The sequence below is a fragment of the Bos javanicus genome, chromosome 2 (assembly GCF_032452875.1).
Source record: "Bos javanicus breed banteng chromosome 2, ARS-OSU_banteng_1.0, whole genome shotgun sequence".
In the NCBI taxonomy this organism is placed as follows: domain Eukaryota; kingdom Metazoa; phylum Chordata; class Mammalia; order Artiodactyla; family Bovidae; genus Bos; species Bos javanicus.
In genome coordinates this window covers 84,686,531-84,709,017 of record NC_083869.1, presented here as the reverse complement: position 1 = coordinate 84,709,017, position 22,487 = coordinate 84,686,531, and the positions used below count along the sequence as shown (strand labels likewise).

General features: G+C 39.1%; 1 protein-coding gene across 4 annotated transcripts in view; it reads left to right on the top strand.

Annotated features, from left to right (window-relative positions):
• Window positions 1–22,487, top strand: part of DNAH7 (dynein axonemal heavy chain 7) — a 252,750-nt gene that overhangs the window by 2,025 nt on the left and 228,238 nt on the right. For all 4 annotated transcript variants that reach the window (XM_061440697.1, XM_061440686.1, XM_061440708.1 and 1 more), the window contains exons 2-3: window positions 2,782–2,844; window positions 19,618–19,680. In XM_061440697.1, the coding sequence (XP_061296681.1) occupies window positions 2,782–2,844; window positions 19,618–19,680 (126 nt within the window). The remainder of the gene's footprint in view (window positions 1–2,781; window positions 2,845–19,617; window positions 19,681–22,487) is intronic.

Here is a 22,487-nt window from a genome sequence, read left to right as displayed (position 1 = left end):
GCCCCAGATCCTGTTCATCACATGTATCTTAGTTACACCTTGAAGAACTAATTGGGCTTTGGTGGCTCAGTGATGAAGTTCAGTTCAGTTCAGTTGCTCAGTCGTGTCTAACTCAGTGATGAAGAACTGGCTGCAATGCAGGAGCCACAGGAGACATAGGTTCCATTTCTGGGTCGGGAAGATCCCCTGGAGGAGGAAATGGCAACCCATTCCAGTATTGTTGCCTGGAGAATCCTGGCAAGAGGAGGAGCCTGGCGGGCTAGCTATATAGTCCATAGGGTCACAAAGTGTTGGACACGACTGAAGCAACTTAGCACGCACAGAACTAATTACAACGCTTACCACACCAGTTCCCAATCGCCTTTTCCTGGCACTAGGCTCCCCGGGCCTCCTCCGAAGGCCCTGCTGCTATCCCATGAATACCCCAGCCCCCAGTTTTGAGATTTGCTGTCTTGTCTCTTCCTTGGCTGCCTTGTGAGTTAAGCCCTGTTTTTGCTCCCAGTCTCATTGTTTTGGCTTGTTCTGCCTGTGGCCAAGGAACCTTGCTCTGTGACATAGTTGCAGTAGTTACTTTACAGAACTGTTTATTGAGGAATAGCTGTAAACAAGTGCTGAACAATGATCCAACTTTTAAGTGTCAGAAGAGAATAGGAAGATGTTAAGTGTGGACCTTATTCTGGGCTTGCTAGAAAACAATGGTTAACTCCCGGCTTGTATGGAAGAGGCTCTCTAAGCCTCCTGGTACTGAATGGAAAACAGTTGCTTTTAAGCCTGCAAACTTTGCTTAGCTTCTTGGTTTGACACTGAACTGTAATTCTTTCCTTTACAAGGCTTTATAGTATTTGAGGTGGGGGGTGGTGGTGGTACTGTTAGAGTTTACTGTGAAAACGTTAAAAGTAACATTGAGTTCTAGATTACATGAATCAATATTTTCTTGATGCTTGCATCAGTCTCTGAGCTAATCTTGAATCATATTCTATGGTGTAGAAATTTAAAATACACATTTAGGATATTTTCAGTGGTATTTCTCAGTAGCTGTTATTTCACAAAGCCCCAATTGACCAGTTTACAACTAAAAAGCTTCCACTAAAAACCATTTGGCAGTTAAGTTTTGCTTTATCTTAATAAAAGGGATGTTTGGAAATTATACTTCCCTCCCTGCAAAAGAACCTATATTATTGAAAAAGCAGTGGGCTTTTGAAAGAACAGGCATAAGCCTGTCTAGAATTATTCACATTTTCTATATACTATATTTTTTTAAACAGCAGAGGTCCCTGTCTCACTGCTTTGGTTGATCTATAATTTAAAAACTCTTGATACTTTCACTTATGCTAAGTTTGAGTATAGTTTTCCTTTTGAAAGGGTGGAAGTTTTTTATATTTTAACCTGAAACAAACAGAATGGATTAAACTTTTGGAAATGCCATTTTTATGTGACATTTACTTATGTATTCATTTAGTTTGAAAAGTGAGCAGGTGGTAAAATCATATTTGTTGAAGGAGATTTTAATATGTTCAGCTCATTAGTGGAAGGTTTAGAGTGATATGGCATTTTTCAGGAATAGCAATTTTAACTCTTAAATTGGGTATTTACCAGAAATATAAATCTCTTGCAACTGCTCATTTCATTTTTAAAATTACTTAAAACATAAGGCATTTTGAGTTTCAGTTGAAGAACTTTCCAGTGTTTAAAAATACAAATATCCAAAGAGCACGAAGCTCCCCCCCGCCAAAAAAAAAAAATCCACTACAGATTGTGGGCAAAGAAGAGGGAAAAACTGTCAGCCCATCTCTGCCCAAGTGCTTTTTCTAGTTGTTAAATTAAGTAGTTTTGCATTTATATGCTCATTCTGTTTTCCTTCATCCTATCTTCTTGATGGTATTACTTTAAAAAGGAGATGAGAGTAAAACAGTTGGGTATGAAGCCAACAGCTTGGTGATAATTTTAACAACCATAACTCAGAACATATTATAACTATATTTAAACCAACCTTATTAAATTTTGAGGGATGGTAGTTGATTAAACCAGACAACTTCATAACATTATTGTTGATTTTAACCAGGCACATTCATAGATTCTGGTCATTTCATCAGAATGGTTAAATTTGGATTATACCAGGCTTAAAATATCTCTGCCAATAGACCAGTATCTGAAAATCAAACTAAAAGCCCACTTAAGGAAGACTTTAACTCTTAAGCAGTTTTAATTCTGGTCATGTAAAATTATATTAGGAACCCAACAGGAAACAGATGGCATGCTCAGAAGGGTTAAATTGAAGAAAACTTATAAAAAGACCATTTGGAGAGGTGTGGGCAAGGTTAAGGGAGGAAGCCAACAGAGATAAGATTGCACTTAAGGATTAATAACAGGAAGTCTCCATTCCTAGGTCTTGCACTTCTGCTAAATTGATTCCTAAATATTTTATCTTTTCAATACGGTTGTAAATTAGTTTCTTAATTTCAGTTTTGGATTATTCATTGTTAGCATCTGGAAATACAGTTTTTATTTGTTCACTGTTATTATAGCATCTAGAAATACAATTTTTGTGTATTAATATTGAATCCTGTGATCTTGCTGAACATTCATTAACTATAATAATCTTTTGTAGATTTCTTATGATTTTCTGTACACAATATCCTGCTATCTGTAAAGTATGTTTTAATATATTTTAGATGGTAATGTGTTTTACTTTATATTAAACACTCAATAACATTTGGTTGAATTAATCAATTTCAGCATTAAGAGAGTAACAGTTTGGTTTGTGTGTGTGTTTTCATGCAGGATAAACCGCCCAGCAAAGAAAAATCCAAGACGCAAGTCAGATTTTTACCACAGTTGTCTACGGTAATTTACCAATATCGCATCACTTAAAAAAAATTTAAATTTACTTATTTTTTAATCGAATGATAATTGCTTGACAGAATTGTGTTGATTTGTGCCAAACATCAACATGAATCAACCATAGGTATACATATGTCCCCTCCATCTTGAACCTCCCTCCAACTCTCTTCTCCATCCCACCCCTCTAGATTGTTATAGTGCCCTGTTTTGAGTTCCATGAATCATACAGCAAATTCTCATTGGCTATCTATTTTACATATGGTAATGTAAGTTTGCATGTTACTCTCTCCATACATCCCACCCTCTCCTTCCTCCTCCCTTCTACCTCCCATGTCCCTAAGTCTGTTTTCTGTATCTGTGTCTCTATTGCTGCCCTCCAAATAATTTCATCAGGACCATCTTTCTAGATTCCATATATATGCATTAGTATATGACACATGGTACATATTTTATTGCTTTTGTAATAATGTTGTTTACTAGTTTTCACACTTGCAAATAAGTTACTGAATTTCTGATTAAAAATTTCTGTGCTCCATTTCTTTTCTGATGGAGAATACCTAGGAGGTATATATCTTAGGAAAAATAACTGTCTTAACAAAGGAGCTGTAAGCTGTAATTACCTAGTATGTGCAGAATACTTGAGTATTCTGAACAAAAGAATTGTGAAGATGAGCTAGCAGAAGTAGTTCTAGAGTTGAGAAACACGGGGTTGGATTACAGGTTTTTCACTAGTGGCTCTATGACTGTTGCAGAGTCACTTATCTCTCTGAGCCCCAGTTTGAGTTTAAAATGAGAATAGCTAACTTGGTTTCTGAAGAGATGTCTCTTCTAGCACTTTTAGCTACAGGAGATTTTTTAGATCTTCCCATTCTTTTTCATGATTTTGATGTTAAATTATCGTTGTCATGTGGAAAAGTTAGTTAAGAGACATTTTCAGCTGATCAAGTGCTGGACAAATTAGATTTTACTGCAGTAAGATTTATTGTCAAATAATTATATTGAGTTTAATATCATTGAGTTATATTCTGGTGATTCCTGGAGGTTGAGTGTAACTGGAGGTTCAAAGCAAACATTATTTGTTTTGGAACATATTTGAAAATCTCAGAATGAACTATGAAATGGAATGTGAGTGGCTTCATACAGAGAAGATTTCTAATACTTTGAAATTAAGGATTCTTTCAGATTAAAAAAAAAACTCCAAAGAAATATTTTAGGTGAATGTGCTTCAACATTTCAAAGTACATGTTTTAATTGTGAACCTATTTGTATTGATGATGTTAAGATTATCACACCATGTTGTATAAAATCATAGCATCTTCTTTTAGATTTGTAAATATCTAAAATATTCTATGTTGAGACAAAGATATGTAAAATGGAATGGACATTTTTCTCTTTAAAAATTTAAAAAATTTTAAGATGGAATAATATGGCAACTAGTTTAAAAAGATATTATTAGTTTATAGATTTAGAAATATCAACTAAACTTAAATTTACTTACTGAATAAGTATTCAATGGCCGAGATTAATAATCCTTTCTAGCCTGTGAAGCATATAATTGTTTAAAATGCTTATTTGGCTGATTTAAACCTTACACTGTGCTCATATTTGACTGTATCTTGCAGTTTTTCTTTTGTATCATTTGAGTTTTATGTCTTCTTAAGAGACCACCTGACCTGCCTCTTGAGAAACCTATATGCAGGTCAGGAAGAAACAGTTAGAACTGGACATGGAACAACAGACTGGTTCCAAATAGGAAAAGTCGTCTGTCAAGGCTGTATATTGTTACCCTGCTTATTTAACTTCTATGCAGAGTACATCATGAGAAATGCTGGGCCAGAAGAAACACAAGCTGGAATCAAGATTGCCGGGACAAGTATCAATAACGTCAGATATGCAGATGACACCACTCTTATGGCAGAAAGTGAAGAGGAACTAAAAAGCTTCTTGATGAAAGTGAAAGAGGAGATGAAAAAGTTGGCTTAAAGCTCAACATTCAGAAAACGAAGATCATGGCATCTGGTCCCATCCCTTCATGGGAAATAGATGGGGAAACAGTGGAAACAGTGTCAGACTTTATTTTTCTGAGCTCCAAAATCACTGCAGAAGGTTACTGCAGCCATGAAATTAAAAGACTCTTACTCCTTGGAAGAAAAGTTATGACCAACCTAGACAGCATATTCAAAAGCAGAGATATTACTTTGCCAACAAAGGTCCGTCTAGTCAAGGCTATGGTTTTTCCTGTGGTCATGTATGGATGTGAGAGTTGATCTATAAAGAAAGCTGAGTGCCAAAGAATTGATGCTTTTGAACTGTGGTGTTGGAGAAGACTCTTGAAAGTCCATTGGACTGCAAGGAGATCCAACCAGTCCATCCTAAAGGAGATCAGTCCGGGCTGTTAATTGGAGGGACTGATGTTGAAGCTGAAACTCCAATACTTTGTCCACCTAATGTGAAGAGCTGACTCATTTGAAAAGACCTTGATGCAGGGAAAGATTGAGGGCAGGAGGAGAAGGGGACGACAGAGGATGAGATGGTTGGATGGCATCACGGACTTGATGGACATGGGTTTGGGCGGACTCTGGAAGTTGGTGATGGACAGGGAGGCCTGGCGTGCTGTGGTTCATGGGGTTGCAAAGAATCGTACACGACTGAGTGACTGAACTGAACTTAAGAAATAATATTTGAAAGTTATTTCCTTTATTTTAAAAAATTTCATCTCAATGTTAAGGTTTGCACTCAAACTTTTCTGACATTAAAGATTTGGACAGGGGGATACTGATTACATTTGTTTAAATTTTTGGTAAAAACTGATGTGTTCTTAAGTAATAGACATTGTAAATGTTTGGAAGAGCAAATGGTAGAATTGGAGCCATCAGGCTAGTTTAGGAATACATAGCTTTTCTTTTTTTGGCCAGGGGTGAGGGGGTGGGGGGCAGTGGTGGTGGGTGTGGGTGTGGGGAGGGATTGCAGAAAACACTGAAGTTACCAGCAGTTTTTCTTTTAGCCGATTCTACCCTCATAGCTTCCATGACAGTAGACTCTTTCACTAAAGGAAGAAAGGTGCTGGGAGTGGGGTTGGGGTATTCGGCGCTGCTCTGATTACCCTGGGTCATAAAGAAACAGACTGCTTGCCCTGTGGTCTCTGGTAGAGCACCCACTTTTTTCCAAAATCAGCTTCTAGTACTGTGTGCTCCACCCATCCAGCAAGTTTTTAAGCATACTGTGTGATGACCAAAAGTTTGGAGTTCTCACAACTGGCAGAAGTTGCTGGTATTTAAAAAGTTACAGATTTGCATCCCATAAATTCGATGAAAAAATAAGCCCCAGGCATCTAAGCCCCAATGAGTACTTGAGCATATAAGGCCTTTCTATCTGAAAGACCTTGAATGATTTTCATTACAGACCTTCATGCTCTCAGGGATGATCCTTGTTAAAATCAAGGGTGCCCAGCACTGGTAGCTGCCAGACTCTCAGAGCTGGGGACCTGACTCTCACCCTTGCTGCCCACCTCACTCAGAGCCCTCCCACGAATCTGAAATCCTTTAGGGAGGAAGGAGAGAGTGAAAGAGTGGGGAGAGGTGGAAGGATAAAAGAGCATTGCTTTTGATGTCTTGGATGATTTCCTGTGAAAGAGCCTGAAGATAGGACATGTGTGCAGTTGAAGAGGTGATCCCAGAAAGCAGGAGTAAAGGATCAGGGAGAGTAAAACTAGGAGAAACCAATATGAGGCAGCTGGGATGATCCTGCCTGAACTTCATCCATCTGAGGATGGTTAGGGTGGAGGATGGTAGCGTCTAACCCATAAGCTGTCATCCTATGTTGATGAAGGTTATTCTTGAGGATGTTAATATTCCACCTACTTCTGGCTGCTCATGTGTGAGTGCAGAATGGGCTACCCTGAGGGTCTTGTGCATGCATACTCAGTCACATCTGACTCTTTGTGACCCTATGGTCTGTAGCCCACCGGGCTCCTCTGCCCATGGGATTCTCCAGGCAAGAAAACTGGAGTTGGGTAGCCATTTCCCTCTCGAGGGAATCTTCCCAACCCAGGAATCAAACCCATGTCTCCTGCATTGCAGGCAGATTCTTCACCACTTGAGCCATCGGGGAAGCCCCCGTGTTATAGCATCAAAGAAGCCTCACAGCACAAAGCATGAGACACTTTTCTGAGCAGCTCTGCTCTTTCTACATGAATTGAAGGCAGTACAGAACTATTCATTGCAGCCACATCTGAAATCAAGAGGTGAGGCCAAGAGGATGTGAAAGAAAGTGTAACAAGAGTTGTCTTGATGGAAAAATCAATGGAATTCTTAGTCCAGCCTCTCAAAAGTTACAAAGCAGAGAGAAGGAGTGGCATATGTCTAAGTCATCTCATGAATTGCTTATCAGCATTAAAAATATGTAGATATTTCTTTACAATTTACCCCTCTGATTTTATTGAAGATCAGCATTACTTAGCTAGATGATATTCTGGCTAATGCGTGGCTGCTCTTTTTGGTTTGCCAGAGGGCCACTATTTATAAAATATTATATGTATATGTATAATTTTTTGCTGCAATGCAGGGCAGAGAAAAACATGAAGGCTCTCACCACCCTTCACCTGGGGTGCTGCTGAGAATGGGGTGGTAGTTCAGTGTGCAAAGGGATGCTGTAGAGATTCCAAGAAGTCAAGTGTATGGGAATTGGTGTACAAGGCTGGGCTTATCTCCGTTGTACTTTTGAAGTAGCTCTAATGCAATAGACCTCATCTGAGTTGCCCCTGTATCCCTGTATGATAATTTTAGGGAACTTGGACTATGTATTTCTTTCCTTCTATCATTTGCAGCTGTACTCTTAGGCTTTTGCTACATCCTCATTCTCTCCAAGGAGAAGGCAATGGCACCCCACTCCAGTGTTCTTGCCTGGAGAATCCCAGGGACGGGGAGCCTGGTGGGCTGCAGTCCATGGGGTTGCTGGGAGTCGGACACGACTGAGCGACTTCACTTTCACTTTTCACTTTCATGCATTGGAGAAGGAAATGACAACCCACTCCACTATTCTTGCCTGGAGAATCCCAGGGACGGGGGAGCCTAGTGGGCTGCAGTCTATGGGGTCGCACAGAGTCGGACACGACTGAATCGACTTAGCAGCAGCAGTAGCATTCTCTCCAAAGGGAAGCCTTTCACTCTGAGGACACCTGTTGCACTTTTAGCTCATATATGTTTTGCCCTTGTTTCCCTTTATACCCTATAGCCTACTGGGGATTAAAGAAAACAGAGTCATTTGTGGTATACCATGGTATATGCATGAAACAGTCACCTAATTTGGTGTTTGTTCTTTGGGAAGTATTGTTTGAAGCTCATTGCGGTTTTCTTTCACTTCCTTCTTCTTCACTTCCTATGTTGTTGAGATACAACTGCATATATCTCACCCTCTCCTTCCTCCCCCTGCAGCTGTGTTCATATGTTCATTGTCCTGTTCTCTGTCCATTGCTGCTCTGCAAATAGGTTCATCAGTACCATCTTTCTAGATTCCATATATGTGTGTTAGTATGTAATATTTGTTTTGCTCTTCATGACTTACTTTACTCTGTACAAGAGACTCTAGGTTCATCCATCTCATTAGGACTGACTCAAATGTAGTCCTTTTTCTTGCTGAGTAATATTCCATTGTATATATGTACCACAGCTTCTTTATCCATTCACTGTGGATGGACATCTAGGTTGCTTCCATGTTCTAGCCATTGTAAATAAATGCAATGAGCATTATATGTCTTTTTCAATTTTGGTTTTCTCAGGGTATATGCCTCAGAGTGGATTTCTGGGTCATATGTTGGTTTTATTCCTAGTTTTTAAAGGAATTTCCACACTGTTCTTCATAGTGGCTGTATCAATTTACATTCCCACCAATAGTGCAAGAGGGTTCCCTTTTCTCCATACCCTCTCCAGCATGCGTTGTTTGTAGATTTTTTGATGAGGGCCGTTCTGACCGTGTGAGGTAGTATCTCACTGTAGTTTTGATTTGCATTTCTCTAATGATGAGTGACTTTATTTTTTTGGGCTCCAAAATCACTGCAGATGGTGATTGCAGCCATGAAATTAAAAGACGCTTACTCCTTGGAAGGAAAGTTATGACCAACCTAGACAGCATATTAAAAAGCAGAGACATTACTTTGTCAACAAAGTCCATCTAGTCAAGGCTATGGTTTTTCCAGTAATCATGTTTGGATGTGAGAGTTGGACTATAAAGAAAGCTGAGTGCCGAAGAATTGATGCTTTTGAACTTTGGTGTTGGAGAAGACTCTTGAGAGTCCCTTGGACTGCAAGGAGATCCAACCAGTCCATCCTAAAGGAGATCAGTCCTGGGTGTTCATTGGAAGGACTGATGTTGAAGCTGAAACGCCAGTATTTTGTCCACCTGATGCGAATAGCTGACTCATTGGAAAAGACCCTGATGTTGGGAAAGATTGAAGGCGGGAGGAGAAGGGGACAACAGAGGATGAGATGGTTAGATGGCATCACGGACTCAATGGACATGAGTTTGGGTAGACTCCAGGAGTTGGTGATGGACAGGGAGGCCTGGCATGCTGCGGTTCATGGGGGTCACAAAGAGGCGGACACGGCTGAGTGAACAGAACCGAACTGAATAATGAGTGATGTTGAACATCTTTTCATCTGTTTACTAGCCATCTGTATGTCTTCTTTGGAGAAATGTCTGTTTGGGTCTTCTGCCCACTTTTTGATTGGGTTGTTTGTTTTTCTGGTATTGATTTGTATGTGTTGCTTGTATATTTTTGAAATTAATCCTTTGACAGTTGTTTCATTTGCTATTATTTTTCCCATTCTGAGGGTTGTCTTTCCCCTAGTTTATAGTTTTCTTTGCTGTGCAAAAGCTTTTAAGTTTAATTAGGTCCCAATTGTTTATTTTTGTTTTTATTTCCATTACTCTAGGAGGTGGGTCATAGGGGAATCTTGTTGTTGTACATCTTTTTTGGACAAATGTTTATTCAGGTCCTCTGCCCATTTTAAAAGTTGGGTTATTTGTTTTTTAGCATTGAGTTTTATAAGTTCCTTGTATATTTTGGATATTAATTTCTTATTGGATACATCATTTACAAACAAATTCTCTGATTTTGAAAGTGAGAGGCCTTCCATTTGTTCATAGTTTCCTTTGCTGTGCAAAAGCATCTTAGTTTGATGTAGCTCCACTTGTTTATTTTTGCTTTTGTTTCCCTTGCCTGAGGAAACATAGAAAAAAAATATATATGTATCACTAAGATTGGTGTCAAAAGGCATGCTACCTATGGTTTCTTCTAGAAGTTTTACGGTTTCAGATCTTATATTTATGTCTTTAAATACATTTTGAGTTTTTCTTTTATATTGTATGAGAAAGTAGTCCTGTTTGATTCCTTTGTTCAGTTTCCTAATATTGTTTATTGAAGAGACTGCCTTTCCCCTTTGCATATTTTTGCCTCCTTTGCTGTAGATTAATTGAATGTTGTTTCAATTGAATGCACTGTAAAACTACAATAGTCAAAAACAGACACACAGTGCAATTTGAAATAATAGAATGTGATACCTCTAGCTTTGTTCTTTCTCTAGATTGTTTTGGCTCTTCAGGGTCTTTTGTGTTTCCACATAAAACAATTCTTCCAATCCATGATATTGGGAATCAGAGATACTGAAAAATACCTTATAAACTGAGAAGAAACTTTGAGGTTGAAAAATGAGGCAGGCAATTCATTAAGTGCAGGTAGGAAGTATATTGTGGGTATCTTACACACAGGCAGGAAATATTGAACAAATGATCTAGAGGCATTCACAGGTGCACTTAGACCACTGAAAGGGTGCGGGGGAGTTTAAAAGGACCAAAGCCAAAGACAGAATCTGACTACTGGAGAGAAGCATGTCAACACAGATGGGAACTGGGGATTTTCCCTCCACCTGGATGTCTTATGACCATTAACCATCTGTGTCAGCAGAAACATAGCTCCAGTTTTCAGGTATCAGACGAAGACAAAGGTAAAAGTTAAATGGGAATTCATCTGGCTTGGGCATATTCCTTGTGAATTAGGCTAAAGCTTAATCCTGTATAAAGGAGAGGGGGTTGGACAGTGGGCCTAAGTTAGAGTTGACAAAAAGGAGTTAGTTTGGTCCAGTCATACTCATGAGCATGGTGTATCTTTGCATTTCCTTGTCTTCAGTTTCTTATCAGTGTCTTGCAGTTTCCAAATACAAGTCTTCTGCCTCCTTATACTTATTCTCATATATTTTATTCTTTCATTGCATTGTAAAAATATTGTTTACTTAAATTCTCTTTCTGATGGTTTTTTAGTGTATAGAAACAGCAGATTTCTGTATTAATTTTGTATTCTGCAACTTTACCAAATTCATTGAGTTTTAGTAATTTTTGGTAGCATCTTTACAATTTTCTATACATAGTATCATCTCGCCTGCAAACAGTGAGTTTCCATTCTTCCTTTTCCAATTAGGATTTCTTTTCTTGTCTGATTGATGTGGTTAGAACTCCCAATACTATGTGGAATAAAAGTGGAGAGAGTGGGCAACCTTGTCTTTTTCCTAATCTTAGAGGAAGTTCTTTCAGCTTTTCACTGTTGAGTATGATGTTAGCTGTGTGCTTGTCATACGTGGCCTTTATTATGTTGAGGCATATTCTCTGGTGGCCCAGATGTAAAGAATCCACCTGCAATGCAGGAGACCTTGGTTTGATCCCTGGGTTGGGAAGATCCCCTGGAGAAGGGAGTGGCTACCCACTCCAGTATTCTTGCCTGGAGAATTCCATGGACAGAGGAACCTGGCAGGCTATAGTCCATGGGGTTGCAAAGAGTCAGACATTGCTGAGTGACTAACACTTTCACTTATATTCATTCTGCACCCACTTTGAGAGTTTTTATCATAATTGGATGTTGAATTTTGTCCAAGACTTTTTTTCTGCACCTATTGAGATGATCATATGGTTTTTATTCAGTTTGCTAATATGTATCATGTTGATTGATTTTGCAAATACTGAACCATCCTAGCATCCCCAAGATAAGTCCCACTTGTTAATGGTATATGACTCTTTTACTGTATTGTTGAATTTGGTTTGCTAAAATTTTGATGAGGATTTTTACGTCTATATTCATCAGTGATATTGACCTGTAATTTTCTTTTTTGTGGTGTCTTTCTTTTTTGTGCTGGATTGGTTATCAGGGTGATACTGACCTCATTAGAATGAGTTTGAAGGTGTTCCGTCTGCAATTTTTTGGAATAGTTTGAGAAAATGGGTACTGATTCTTCTTTAAATGTTTGGTATTGACTTGTGAAGCTGCCTGGTCCAGGATTTTGTTTGGAAGAATTTCTGTTTTATCACTGATTCAGTTTCATTACTGGTAATTGGTCTGTTTAAATTTTCCATTTCTTCCATTCAGTCTTGGGAGATTGTACATTTCTAGATTGTCCATTTTATTGGCATGTAACAGTTCATAGTAATCTCTTGTGATCCTTTGTATTTCTGTGATATGTTATAACTTATTTTTCATTTCTGATTTTATTGGGGCCTGATTTTATTTATATTTCTGATTTTATATTATTTTTATATTTTCTGATTTTATTTATATATTTCTTGATGAATTTGGCTAAAGGTTGATCAATTTTATCTTTTCAAAGATAAAAATTCTTAGTTTCATTGATCCTTTCTATTTTTTGTTTTTTTCTGAGTGTGTTTTGTAAAGGTCTGTCTAGTCAAAGCTATGGTTTTTCTAGTAGTCATGTATGGATGTGAGAGTTGGACTATAAATAAAGCTGAGTGCCAAAGAGTTGATGCTTTTGAACTGTGGTGTTGGAAAAGACTCTTGAGAGTCCGTTGGACTGCAAGGAGATCCAATCAGTCCATCCTAAAGGAAATCAGTCCTGGGTGTTCATTGGAAGGACTGATGCTGAAGCTGAAACTCCCAATACCTTTGCCACCTGATGCGAAGAACTGACTCATTGGAAAAGACCCTGAGGCTGGGAAAGACTGAAGGCAGGAGGAGAAGGGGACAGAGGATGAGATGGTTGGATGGCATCATCGACGCAATGGACATGAGTTTGAGTAGGATTTGGGAGTTGGTGATGGACAGGGAAGTCTGGTGTGCTGCAGTCCATGCAGTCACAAAGAGTCGGACATGACTGAGCAACTGAACTATTTTGTATATTTCTGCTCTAATCATTGTTTTTTTTTTCTTCTATTAATTTGGGGTTTATTCTTTTTCTATTCTTTAGGTATAAGGTTAGGTTGTTTGCTGAGGTTTTCTTATTTCCTGAGGTTGGCTTGTATTATTGCTATAAACCTGTCTCTTAGAATTGCTTTTTCTGTGTTTCATAGATTTTGGATTGTGTTTTCATTTTCATTAGTCTCCAGGTACTTTTTATTTCCTCTTTGATTCTTTACTGGCTCATTGGTTGTTTAGTAGCATATTGTTTAGCTTCCATGTATTTGTGGGGTTTTCTTTCAGTTTTTTTTCCCTTATAATTGATTTCTAGACTCCTACAGTTATGATCAGAAAAGATGCTTGATATGATTTCATTCTTCTTTAAGTTATAGGAACTTGTTTTGTGGCCTAGCATGTGATATATATCCTGGCAAATGTTCCATAGGCACTTAGAAAGAATGTGTATTCTGCTGCTTTTGGTTGGAGTGTTCTATATATATGATCTATTAAGTCCATCTGGTCTAATGTATTGTTTAAGGCCAGTGTCTCCTTATTACTTTTTCTGTCTGGATGATCTGTCCATTGATTAAGTCAGGTCCTAAAGTCCCTTACTATTATCGTATTATCATTACTTTCAATCTCACTACTTTACCTCTTAGTCTTCCTTCTAGTTTTGTAAGTGGTTGATCTTTCTTCACTGTGTATGTGATTTTTTTCCTTTCATAATTTCATATTTCACTTAAAGAACTCCCTTTAACATTTCTTATAAAGTCAGTTTTGTGATGCTGAACTCTTTTTAGTTTTTGCTTGTATGTAAAACTGATCTCTCATTCAAATCTGATTGATGACTCTGCCACATAACGTATTCTTGGTTGTAGGCTTTTTTCCCCTTTCATCCATTTAACTGTATCATGCCACCTCTCTTCTGGCCTGCAGAGTTTCTGCTGAAAAGTCAGTTGATAGCCTTACGAGAGTTCCCTTATCTATAACTAGTTGCCTTTCCCTTGATGCTTTTAATATTCTATCTTTAATTTTTTTTTTCCATTTTAATTTACAGTGTGTAATGTTGAGGCCCTCTCTTTGGGTTGATCTTGTTTGAGACTCTCTGTGCTTCCTGGACCTGAATGTCTATTTCCTTTCCCAGATAAAGAAAGTTTTTGGCTATTATGTCTTCAAATGTGTTCTCTTCTTTCTCTTTTATTCTGGGACCCCTATAATGTGAGTGTTGGTAAATTTAATGTTGTCCTGGAGAACAACATTAAACTCATAAACTTCTTATTGAAAACTTTTTTGCTTTTCAGCTTGAATGATTTCCATTACTCTGTCATCTAGTGTTGATCTATTCCTCTATATCATCTGTCTCCTAATTTTGCCTAATTCTGTATTTTTATTTCTATATAATTGGTAAGTTGGATACTTTCCCCAATCTTGGAGAAGTGGCCTTATGTAGGAGATGCCCTGTGGGGCCCAGCAGCATACTCATCTCTGGTCACCAGAGCTCAGTGCTCTAGGGTGCCCTCTGTGTGGGCTATGTGGGCCCTTCTGCCATGGCAGGCTGACTACTGACTACCTCCTCTCCAGACTGATTGGTTGCGAGGCCCTACCAAGTATGGAGGCTGCCAACAACTGGTGGACAGGGCTGGGTCATGAGAAGGCTGGTTGCACAGCTCCAGGCAGTCCTGGAGCTAGTGCCAGCCCACTGGTGGGTGGAGTGGGGTCTTGAGGGGGGCTGGCTGCAAGTCTTGGTGTCCCAGAGCTAATATCAGCCTACTTGTGGGCAAGGTGCCAGGACTGAGGGTGCTCCTGGGACTGGTGTTCATTTGCTGTTGAGTGAGGCAGTGTAATGTTGCTAGTGCTGGTCGACTGGTGGTTGGAGTTACATCTCAGGATCTCTGGCTTTGAGGGTCCCAGAGTTGCTGTTGGCTCCACTGGTGGGTGAGGCCAGGTCCCAGTGTTAATGCTGCCTCCCTGGTGGGTAAAGCCAGTTCTTGATGTGTCTGTCTGCAAGGTCCAGGATCTGGGATCTGATGTCTGCCTGATGGTGAGTGGTCCAGTTCCTGGGCCCCTCTGATGGCTAGGGCCAAATTTCTAGGTGGCTGGGAGCTGAAAGGGGTTGATGGCATCTAGTCTGCTGGTGGGTGAGGCTGTGTACCAGTGCTGGTAAGCTAGAGGGAGGGTTCTACAACAGCACTTGCTAGCACCAAGGTCCTTATGGTAGAATGAGCTCCCCCAAATGGCTGTCACCAGCATTTGTGTCTCCAAGTTGAGTCCCAGTTGCCTCCTTCCTCTCTGGAAGGCTGTCTGGTATCAGTAAGTGGGTCTGACTTAGGCTCCTTTCAAATTATTGCTTCAGCCCTGGGCCTTGGAGAGTGTGAGATTTTGCATGTATCCTTTAAGAGTAAAGTCTGGTTTCCTAGAGCCTTCTGGCTCTCCCAAAAAACAAGTATGCTGGCCTTTAAAGCCAAACATTCCAGGGGCTTGCCTCACTGGTTGGAGGACCTCTTGGCTGGAGAGCCTCATACAGAGCTCAGAGAGATTCCTTCAGGAGAATCTCTGCAATTGAGATTATTCTCCTTTTTGTGAGTCACTTGACTATGTAACATCTCTGTCCCTCATACATGTCTTATTGTGGTTTCTTCTTTATATCTTTAGTTGCAGAATATGTTTCTATAAGTCTTCAGGTCATTCTCATTGAGAGTTCTGTAACTATTTGTGATTTTGGTGTGCCCATGGCAGGAGGTGATCTCAGGGTTTTCCTGCTCTGCCATTTTTTAAAGGCTTGGTTAACCAATTTATAATTTTTATTATGATAAAGTCAATTATTTTAAGGTCAGTTTATCCAACTCTGTAAGACTGAATTATTAGTAGGCCGAGATGGAGCAGATTATCAGGGTAGGAGAGCAGGATAAATACATACACAAATTATATTTCAGACAGAATTTAAACAATAAGAGAATTACCAAGAGAGTGCTATACATATTTTAAAATTGCTCACCTGCAATTGGAGGGTTTTTTTTTTAAATCTAAATTTAGTATTGGTCTTGAAGAAAGTGTTGATTTTAACAGGGATATTGAGAGACACATTGGTGGCTCTGTTAGGATACTTAATTCTAGCTGAAATAACAGACAGACCCTCAAATCTCAGAGACTTAACCTAACAGAGATTACCCCTTGATCATGTGAAGTCAGATGAGAATCAGTTAGCTCTCCTTCACCTTAGAGCAACACTGGCAGAAACACTTGCCTCCTCACTGGCTGTGGCAGGAATGAGACTGCTATGAATGAGGCACACCTCTTCTTAAACTACCTGATGTGGTGGTCACTTTTCATTGGCTGATTAGAGTTACAAGGCTATGAAGTAACTATAACAGATGCTGAGAAGTGAAAAGTTTAGAGCATATTGAGGAGGCTTTGAAAACCAAGATGAAGACTTGTGTTTACTTTAATACAGGGCCTTTTGATCTTTCTGACCAGGGGAGCAGAGGTTCAGAGCTGTGTCTTAACAAGGTTATGTGACCTTCAGTCGCTAGCATTTTCTGTAAATCAAGGTCCATTATCTCCTATTGCCTGGTTTATTAAAAGCTGTTGAACTATCCTCGGTAATGACTCTGGTTTCCTTCTCACTGACCTTATTTATTGCTACCAGGACGGTTAATACACCTTTGTGTGTCATTGCGTGATAAATACCACGATGGTGTAATTTATCACACAAACTGTGATGCCATTGAGGGTGCAAGTGCTACTGCTAATGCTTAGGTAAGAGGTGTGAACCGGGACTGTCTCCAGCAAACCGGGACTGGAGGTTACTCCAAGAGGAGACAGTGATGGTTCTCTGCTGCCAGCCAGGCCGATCAAGCCTCCAAGCCCATGTCTTCTATAATATAGCAGCAACCCTATCCAGCCCTTTCTTGCCCCTGATTTACATCTTTACTCAAACAAAATGTCTGAAAAGAGGCCTCACTACCGTAATCTAACCAAGTGCTTCTCTGTCTTTCCCCACTCAATCCCTTTACCCAGTTTTATTGTTTCCTTTGTACTTACCGCTTCCTGAAATTGTGTTATATTTATTCTGAAGTAGCTATCTCTATCCCCACTAGAATGTAAGCTCCACCAGGGGAGGGACTTTGTTTTGTCCATATCCAGTGCCTTAAAGAGAGCTCGACACATGGTAGGAATTCAGTAAATCATTTTCTAATATTTGAACTGTGGTGTTGGAGAAGACTCTTGAGAGTCCCTTGGACTGCAGGGAGATCCAACCAGTCCATTCTGAAGGAGATCAGCCTTGGGATTTCTTTGGAAGGAATGATGTTAAAGCTGAAACTCCAGTACCTTGGCCATCTCATGCGAAGAGTTGACTCATTGGAAAAGACTCTGATGCTGGGAGGGATTGGGGGCAGGAGGAGAAGGGGACGACAGAGGATGAGATGGCTGGATGGCATCACCGACTCAATGGACATGACTTTGAGTGAACTCCGGGAGTTGGTGATGGACAGGGAGGCCTGGCGTGCTGCGGTTCACGGGGTCACAAAGAGTAGGACATGACTGAATGAGTGAACTGAACTGAACTGAACTGAATAAGAAAATTGTCATACCTTCTACTTCACCATCAACCCCAATATCCCCTCCCAAGTCATCATTTGTGCTACTGTTGTTGCTTGTTGCTGTCTTCAGTAAGCTTGTTGCTGCTACTCTGTCTTCAGTAAGCTTGTTGCTGCTACTCTGGGAGATGCAGTTGAGACTCAAGGCTAAGTTTCCATCCTTTCTCATTTTGGAAGTTTCTTTGAATACTGTGTTCCACACCATCTCCTATCCTGCATGAAAGCATATAACTTTTAATACTGACTGAACTGTGTACTTTGTGGAGGCAGAGACTACCTCATTGAAAAAGTCCTCATGGAGACTTCCCTGGTGGTCCAGTCATTAAAAATCTGCCTTGCAATGCACGGGATGTGGGCTCAATCCCTGGTCAGGAACTAAGACCCCACATTCCCCAGAGCAACTAAGCCACTGTGCCATGACTAGAGAATCCATGCACCACGACGAAAGATCCCATATGATGCAGAAAAATAAATATTTTTTTAAAAAGTCCTCATGCATACAATACTCACAAAAGTGGTACACTACTTACTCACAGAGCTGTAAAGAGAACTGAATGAGGTAATTTTTGTAAACTTCTCAATACATAACACATGGTGTGATCAATATAAAATATATTCTCATCAATATAAAGATTGACAAGATAATTAAAATTCTTTTTGTACTGTGTACTGTATCTTCAAAATCTATACTGTTAAACACATCTCACTTCATATGAGCCATATTTCAGGTGGTCAGTGGCTCCAGGTGGCTAATGGATGCTGTTTTGGATAGTGTAGCTGAAAACATAGAAATGGCAGATACAAAGCCATTCCTTCTGGGACTGTGGGAGAGAGGCTCAGGGAAGAGACTTGGAAGATGCATTCCTTCTCTGAAGCCTACATTAAGATCTCTTGGAGAGGAAATGGCTGTGGCCCACCTGGGTGGCAAAGGCATTTGCTGAAATTTTGTAGGCTTAGGCTGGGAGGTAAGAAAACCATGTGCTTGCATGTGGAAGAATTTGAAAGGAAATCTCCCTCTGCCATGTAAGGGCAACTTTCTGGAAAGCTGCCCTTAGGGATGCCCATGAAAACCTGCCACCCTGCTGGAGGGGGTCTGCCACTGGGTCAGCCACACACCACAGGCTGGGAAGGTGCCATGGGCAAGGATGCTAACTGGCAGCCATACCATGGAAACAATGATAAAACCCTGGAACCAGAAAGAGAGTCCCCTCCTCTCACAGAGTTGTTTTGATACCTTTTATTAGTTCTGGTTGGCAAAAGACAGATGTTCAGAGTCCTGTTCAAGAATCACAAAGGAGGGCAAAAAGGGTAGATTTGGAGCTGAGAGCAAATAAAATGACCATTAGCAAAAAGCATAACATATATGTATTTTTAAATTTATTTATTTTTAATTAAAGGATAATTGCTTTACAATATTAAATTGTATTGGTTTCCGCCATAGATCAACATGAATTAGCACAATTTATATTATTTGCTTTATAGATGGAAGTATGATTCTCGATAGTGCCTTCTCTTACTAAGTGAAATTCCTACCATGGAATCATACTCTACTCAAACGATCAGCACTTTTTCCTGAAAGTTGCTGCTAAGAAGTACATGTTACTTCCAGTAACTTGAGGATACGTTAACCTGAATACACTATCAGCTTAGTAAGTGGAGCATTCTGGTTATCAGAAGACAAAAATGGTATTTTAGTGATAGAGAAGGGAGATGGAGCAGAGTAAGACCTGGACACTAATGAGATTCAGATAAATTCCAAGGAGATGATGTAATGGACAAGAGGCTTTGCACATTTTTAAAGCTTTCTGATAGGTATTGTTGGATACGATTTTCCTTTCTTGCCTTGCCATATTCCAAGACAAACATTGAGAATTTAAAAAAATAGTAGAGTATGCCTTTGAATGAATATTTTGGATACTAAGTGCTTTACTCTAAAATTTGATTGTGAGAATAAGTTTTAGCTCTAACAGAGTAAACCTTTTTTTTTTTTTTTTTTTTTGCATGTAGGATAAATCAGCCAGCAAAGAAAAACCTAAGACACCAGGAAGAATTTTACCACAATTGGCTACGGTAATTTACATGTACACTCCCATTGGGTTTTAGCCCTTTTTAAAATGTTATTCGTTTTCAAACTCGTAAATAAGTAACTAAAATTATGATTTTTAATTTTGTGCTCAATTTGATTATTTTCTGTTTGAGAAATTCTGAGGTGCACATAAAATAAAAAATAACTATCTTAATAAATGTAACCTATAATTTCCTACTATTCTCTACTGAATATTTGAATATTCTGGATAGAAATGTTTCCAAGGTGGTCTAGCAGAAATATTTCAGTGTTGGAATTAGGGAGTGAAGCTGGGGGTTATGTCTTGTCACTAATGACTCTGCCATCTAAGGGAGTCACTTACATCTCTGAGCCTCAGTTTCTGAGTTTGAAAGTAAGAAGGGTTATTGATTTTTGAGATGCATCTTCCAACACTGAAATTTACCATCTTTTTAAAATTTATCGTTATGATTATAAATTGTCATTGTTCTGTGGAAGAGGCAGTTAACAAACATTTTCAGTTGACAAGTACTGGGAAAGATATACTTGACTGTAATAAATTTTTCCATTTAGTAGTTACATTGAATTTAATGACATTCAGTGTGCTCTTGTAACTCCTGGAAGTTGAGCTTAAGTGGAGGTTCAGTGCAAATAATGTTGTTGTTTTTTTTAAATTGTGATAAAATATGCATAACATACAACTGATCATTTAAACTGTTTTTAATCTATAGTTCATTAATATTAAGCACAGTCGTATTGTTGTACAGCCATCACCACCATCCGTCTTCAGAACTCTTTTTATATTGCCAAACTGAAACTCTACCCATTAGACACTAACTCCTCAGTCCACAGCAACCAGCATTCTTTCTGTCTCTATGTATTTTCCTATTCTAGGTACCTCATGTAAGTAGAATCATACAGTATTTATCTTTTGATGTCTGGCATATTTCACTTAGTATAATACTCTCAAATTTCGTCCAAATGATTATTTTTTGAAAGATATTTTAAAAGCTGAGAACAAACTAATAAAATTGAATTTATGTTGCTTTATACAGAAAGATTCCTGATAATTTAAGATGGAGGATGTTTTTCACTTATAAAACTTGACTTACTATTCTTAGATAAAGTAAATGAACATTTCAAAATATACATTTTAACTGAAAATTTTTTTAATAATGCCAGATTATGCTGCCAAGTTCTATAGGATTGAGGCATATCTTTTCTGTGGTTCTATAAAATCTATCTTAAATTTTCTAGCTTAAAATACAGGACTTGAAATGGAATAGACACATGTTTATTTATTTATTTTTTTTAAAAATCAGCCCCTGCTGCTGCGCATCGCCTCACCACACGTTCTCAGCTCAGTTTATGTGTCTACACCCTCTCTGCCTGTGAGGGCCAGGGCCCGGCCGTCCGCAGCTGCTGGGCTCCAGCCACCCTGATCTGGGGTTCCCCTAGACACATGTTTAAAATTTAATAAATTTAAAAACAAAATTACCCTCAGTTTGTTGCATCTTGTTAGTATACAGGTTTAGAGATGTAAACTCAATTAAAATTTTCTGACTTACTAGTCAGTGGCTGAGTTGAATACTAATCCCTTCTTGTCATTGGCATATACTAGTCTGAAATGCTTTTGTTGGCTATTTAAACCTGGTTTCATGTTCTTATTTGGCCATATCTTGCATTTTTCAGCCTTCTTTGAGTTTTATGTGTTTTAGGGGAGATCATATTTTTAAGAGATTTTAAAAAGTTCACTGACAAACAACTAAGAAACTTTTATTTGAATATTAAAATTTGTTCTTGGATAAAATTTTCCAGCAGTAGTTAAAACTACTGTAGTAGTGATTTTCATTCCAGGCCTTTGTTTCTGGTGGTGATCCTTGTTGTTGAAATCAAGGGTAACCCAGTGCTGGGGGCTCTGATCCTCTCTGAGCTGGGGACCTGATTCTAAACCTTTGTGAACATCTCACTCACCTGAAATCCTTTATGGAGCAAGATCACAGCAGAAGATTGGCAAGGCAGATGAAAGGATGGAAAAGCATTGACTTACTGTCTTAGCTTACTTTCCTATGAAAGAAGAGCTTGAAAAAAGGATTTGTGTGCAGGTAGTTTATTTAAAAGTAGCAATAAAGGATTGGGAAGAGTAAAACTAAAAGCCAGTGCAAACATGGGCTATCAAGTTCTGAATATGAAAGGAAGACACAGATTCAATTGTCAGTGCTTAAAAATAAGTACATTTTACTTCAAAGGCTGCCCATCTGGGTTTCTTGAAGAGCCGTAGGTTCTAGCAATAGTGGGTCTGTATTCTGGCATTGTAGTAGCTGGCTCGAGCTAATTAACTGTTGCATTTTTTTAAGACAGAGGTTTTCTCCCTAGGCCACAGTCCCCAAGGCCCTGTAACGTTTCCTAGCACTGAAGCTGGGTGCTGATTAGCTATCATCACTAGCTTTACTCCCTCTTTTATGATACTTGCCAGAACTGTGTAGGTATAAGAATTTATGACCCCTGCCTTAAATGATAGAATGAACGTGTGAGTTGCCAGGGTAATCTAGTTGATAAAGTCATGAGAATAGGAAGATCCTCTGGAGCTGGAATGTAGAGAAACTCATTAGCATTGGGGTCCAGCAAGATAGAAGGCTGAAAAATCACTTGCCAATGTCTGGGGCTGAGTAAACTCTGTGGAATAAACACCCATGTTAGGTAATAGGCACCCACATCAAACCAACAGCAGAGCGAGCATTTGCTAATGTATTCCAAATGTCACACACCATGCCATTCACAGGCTTTAATGTGATTTGCTGTTGTGTGTTTATGCCTTTTTTCAGTTCAGTTC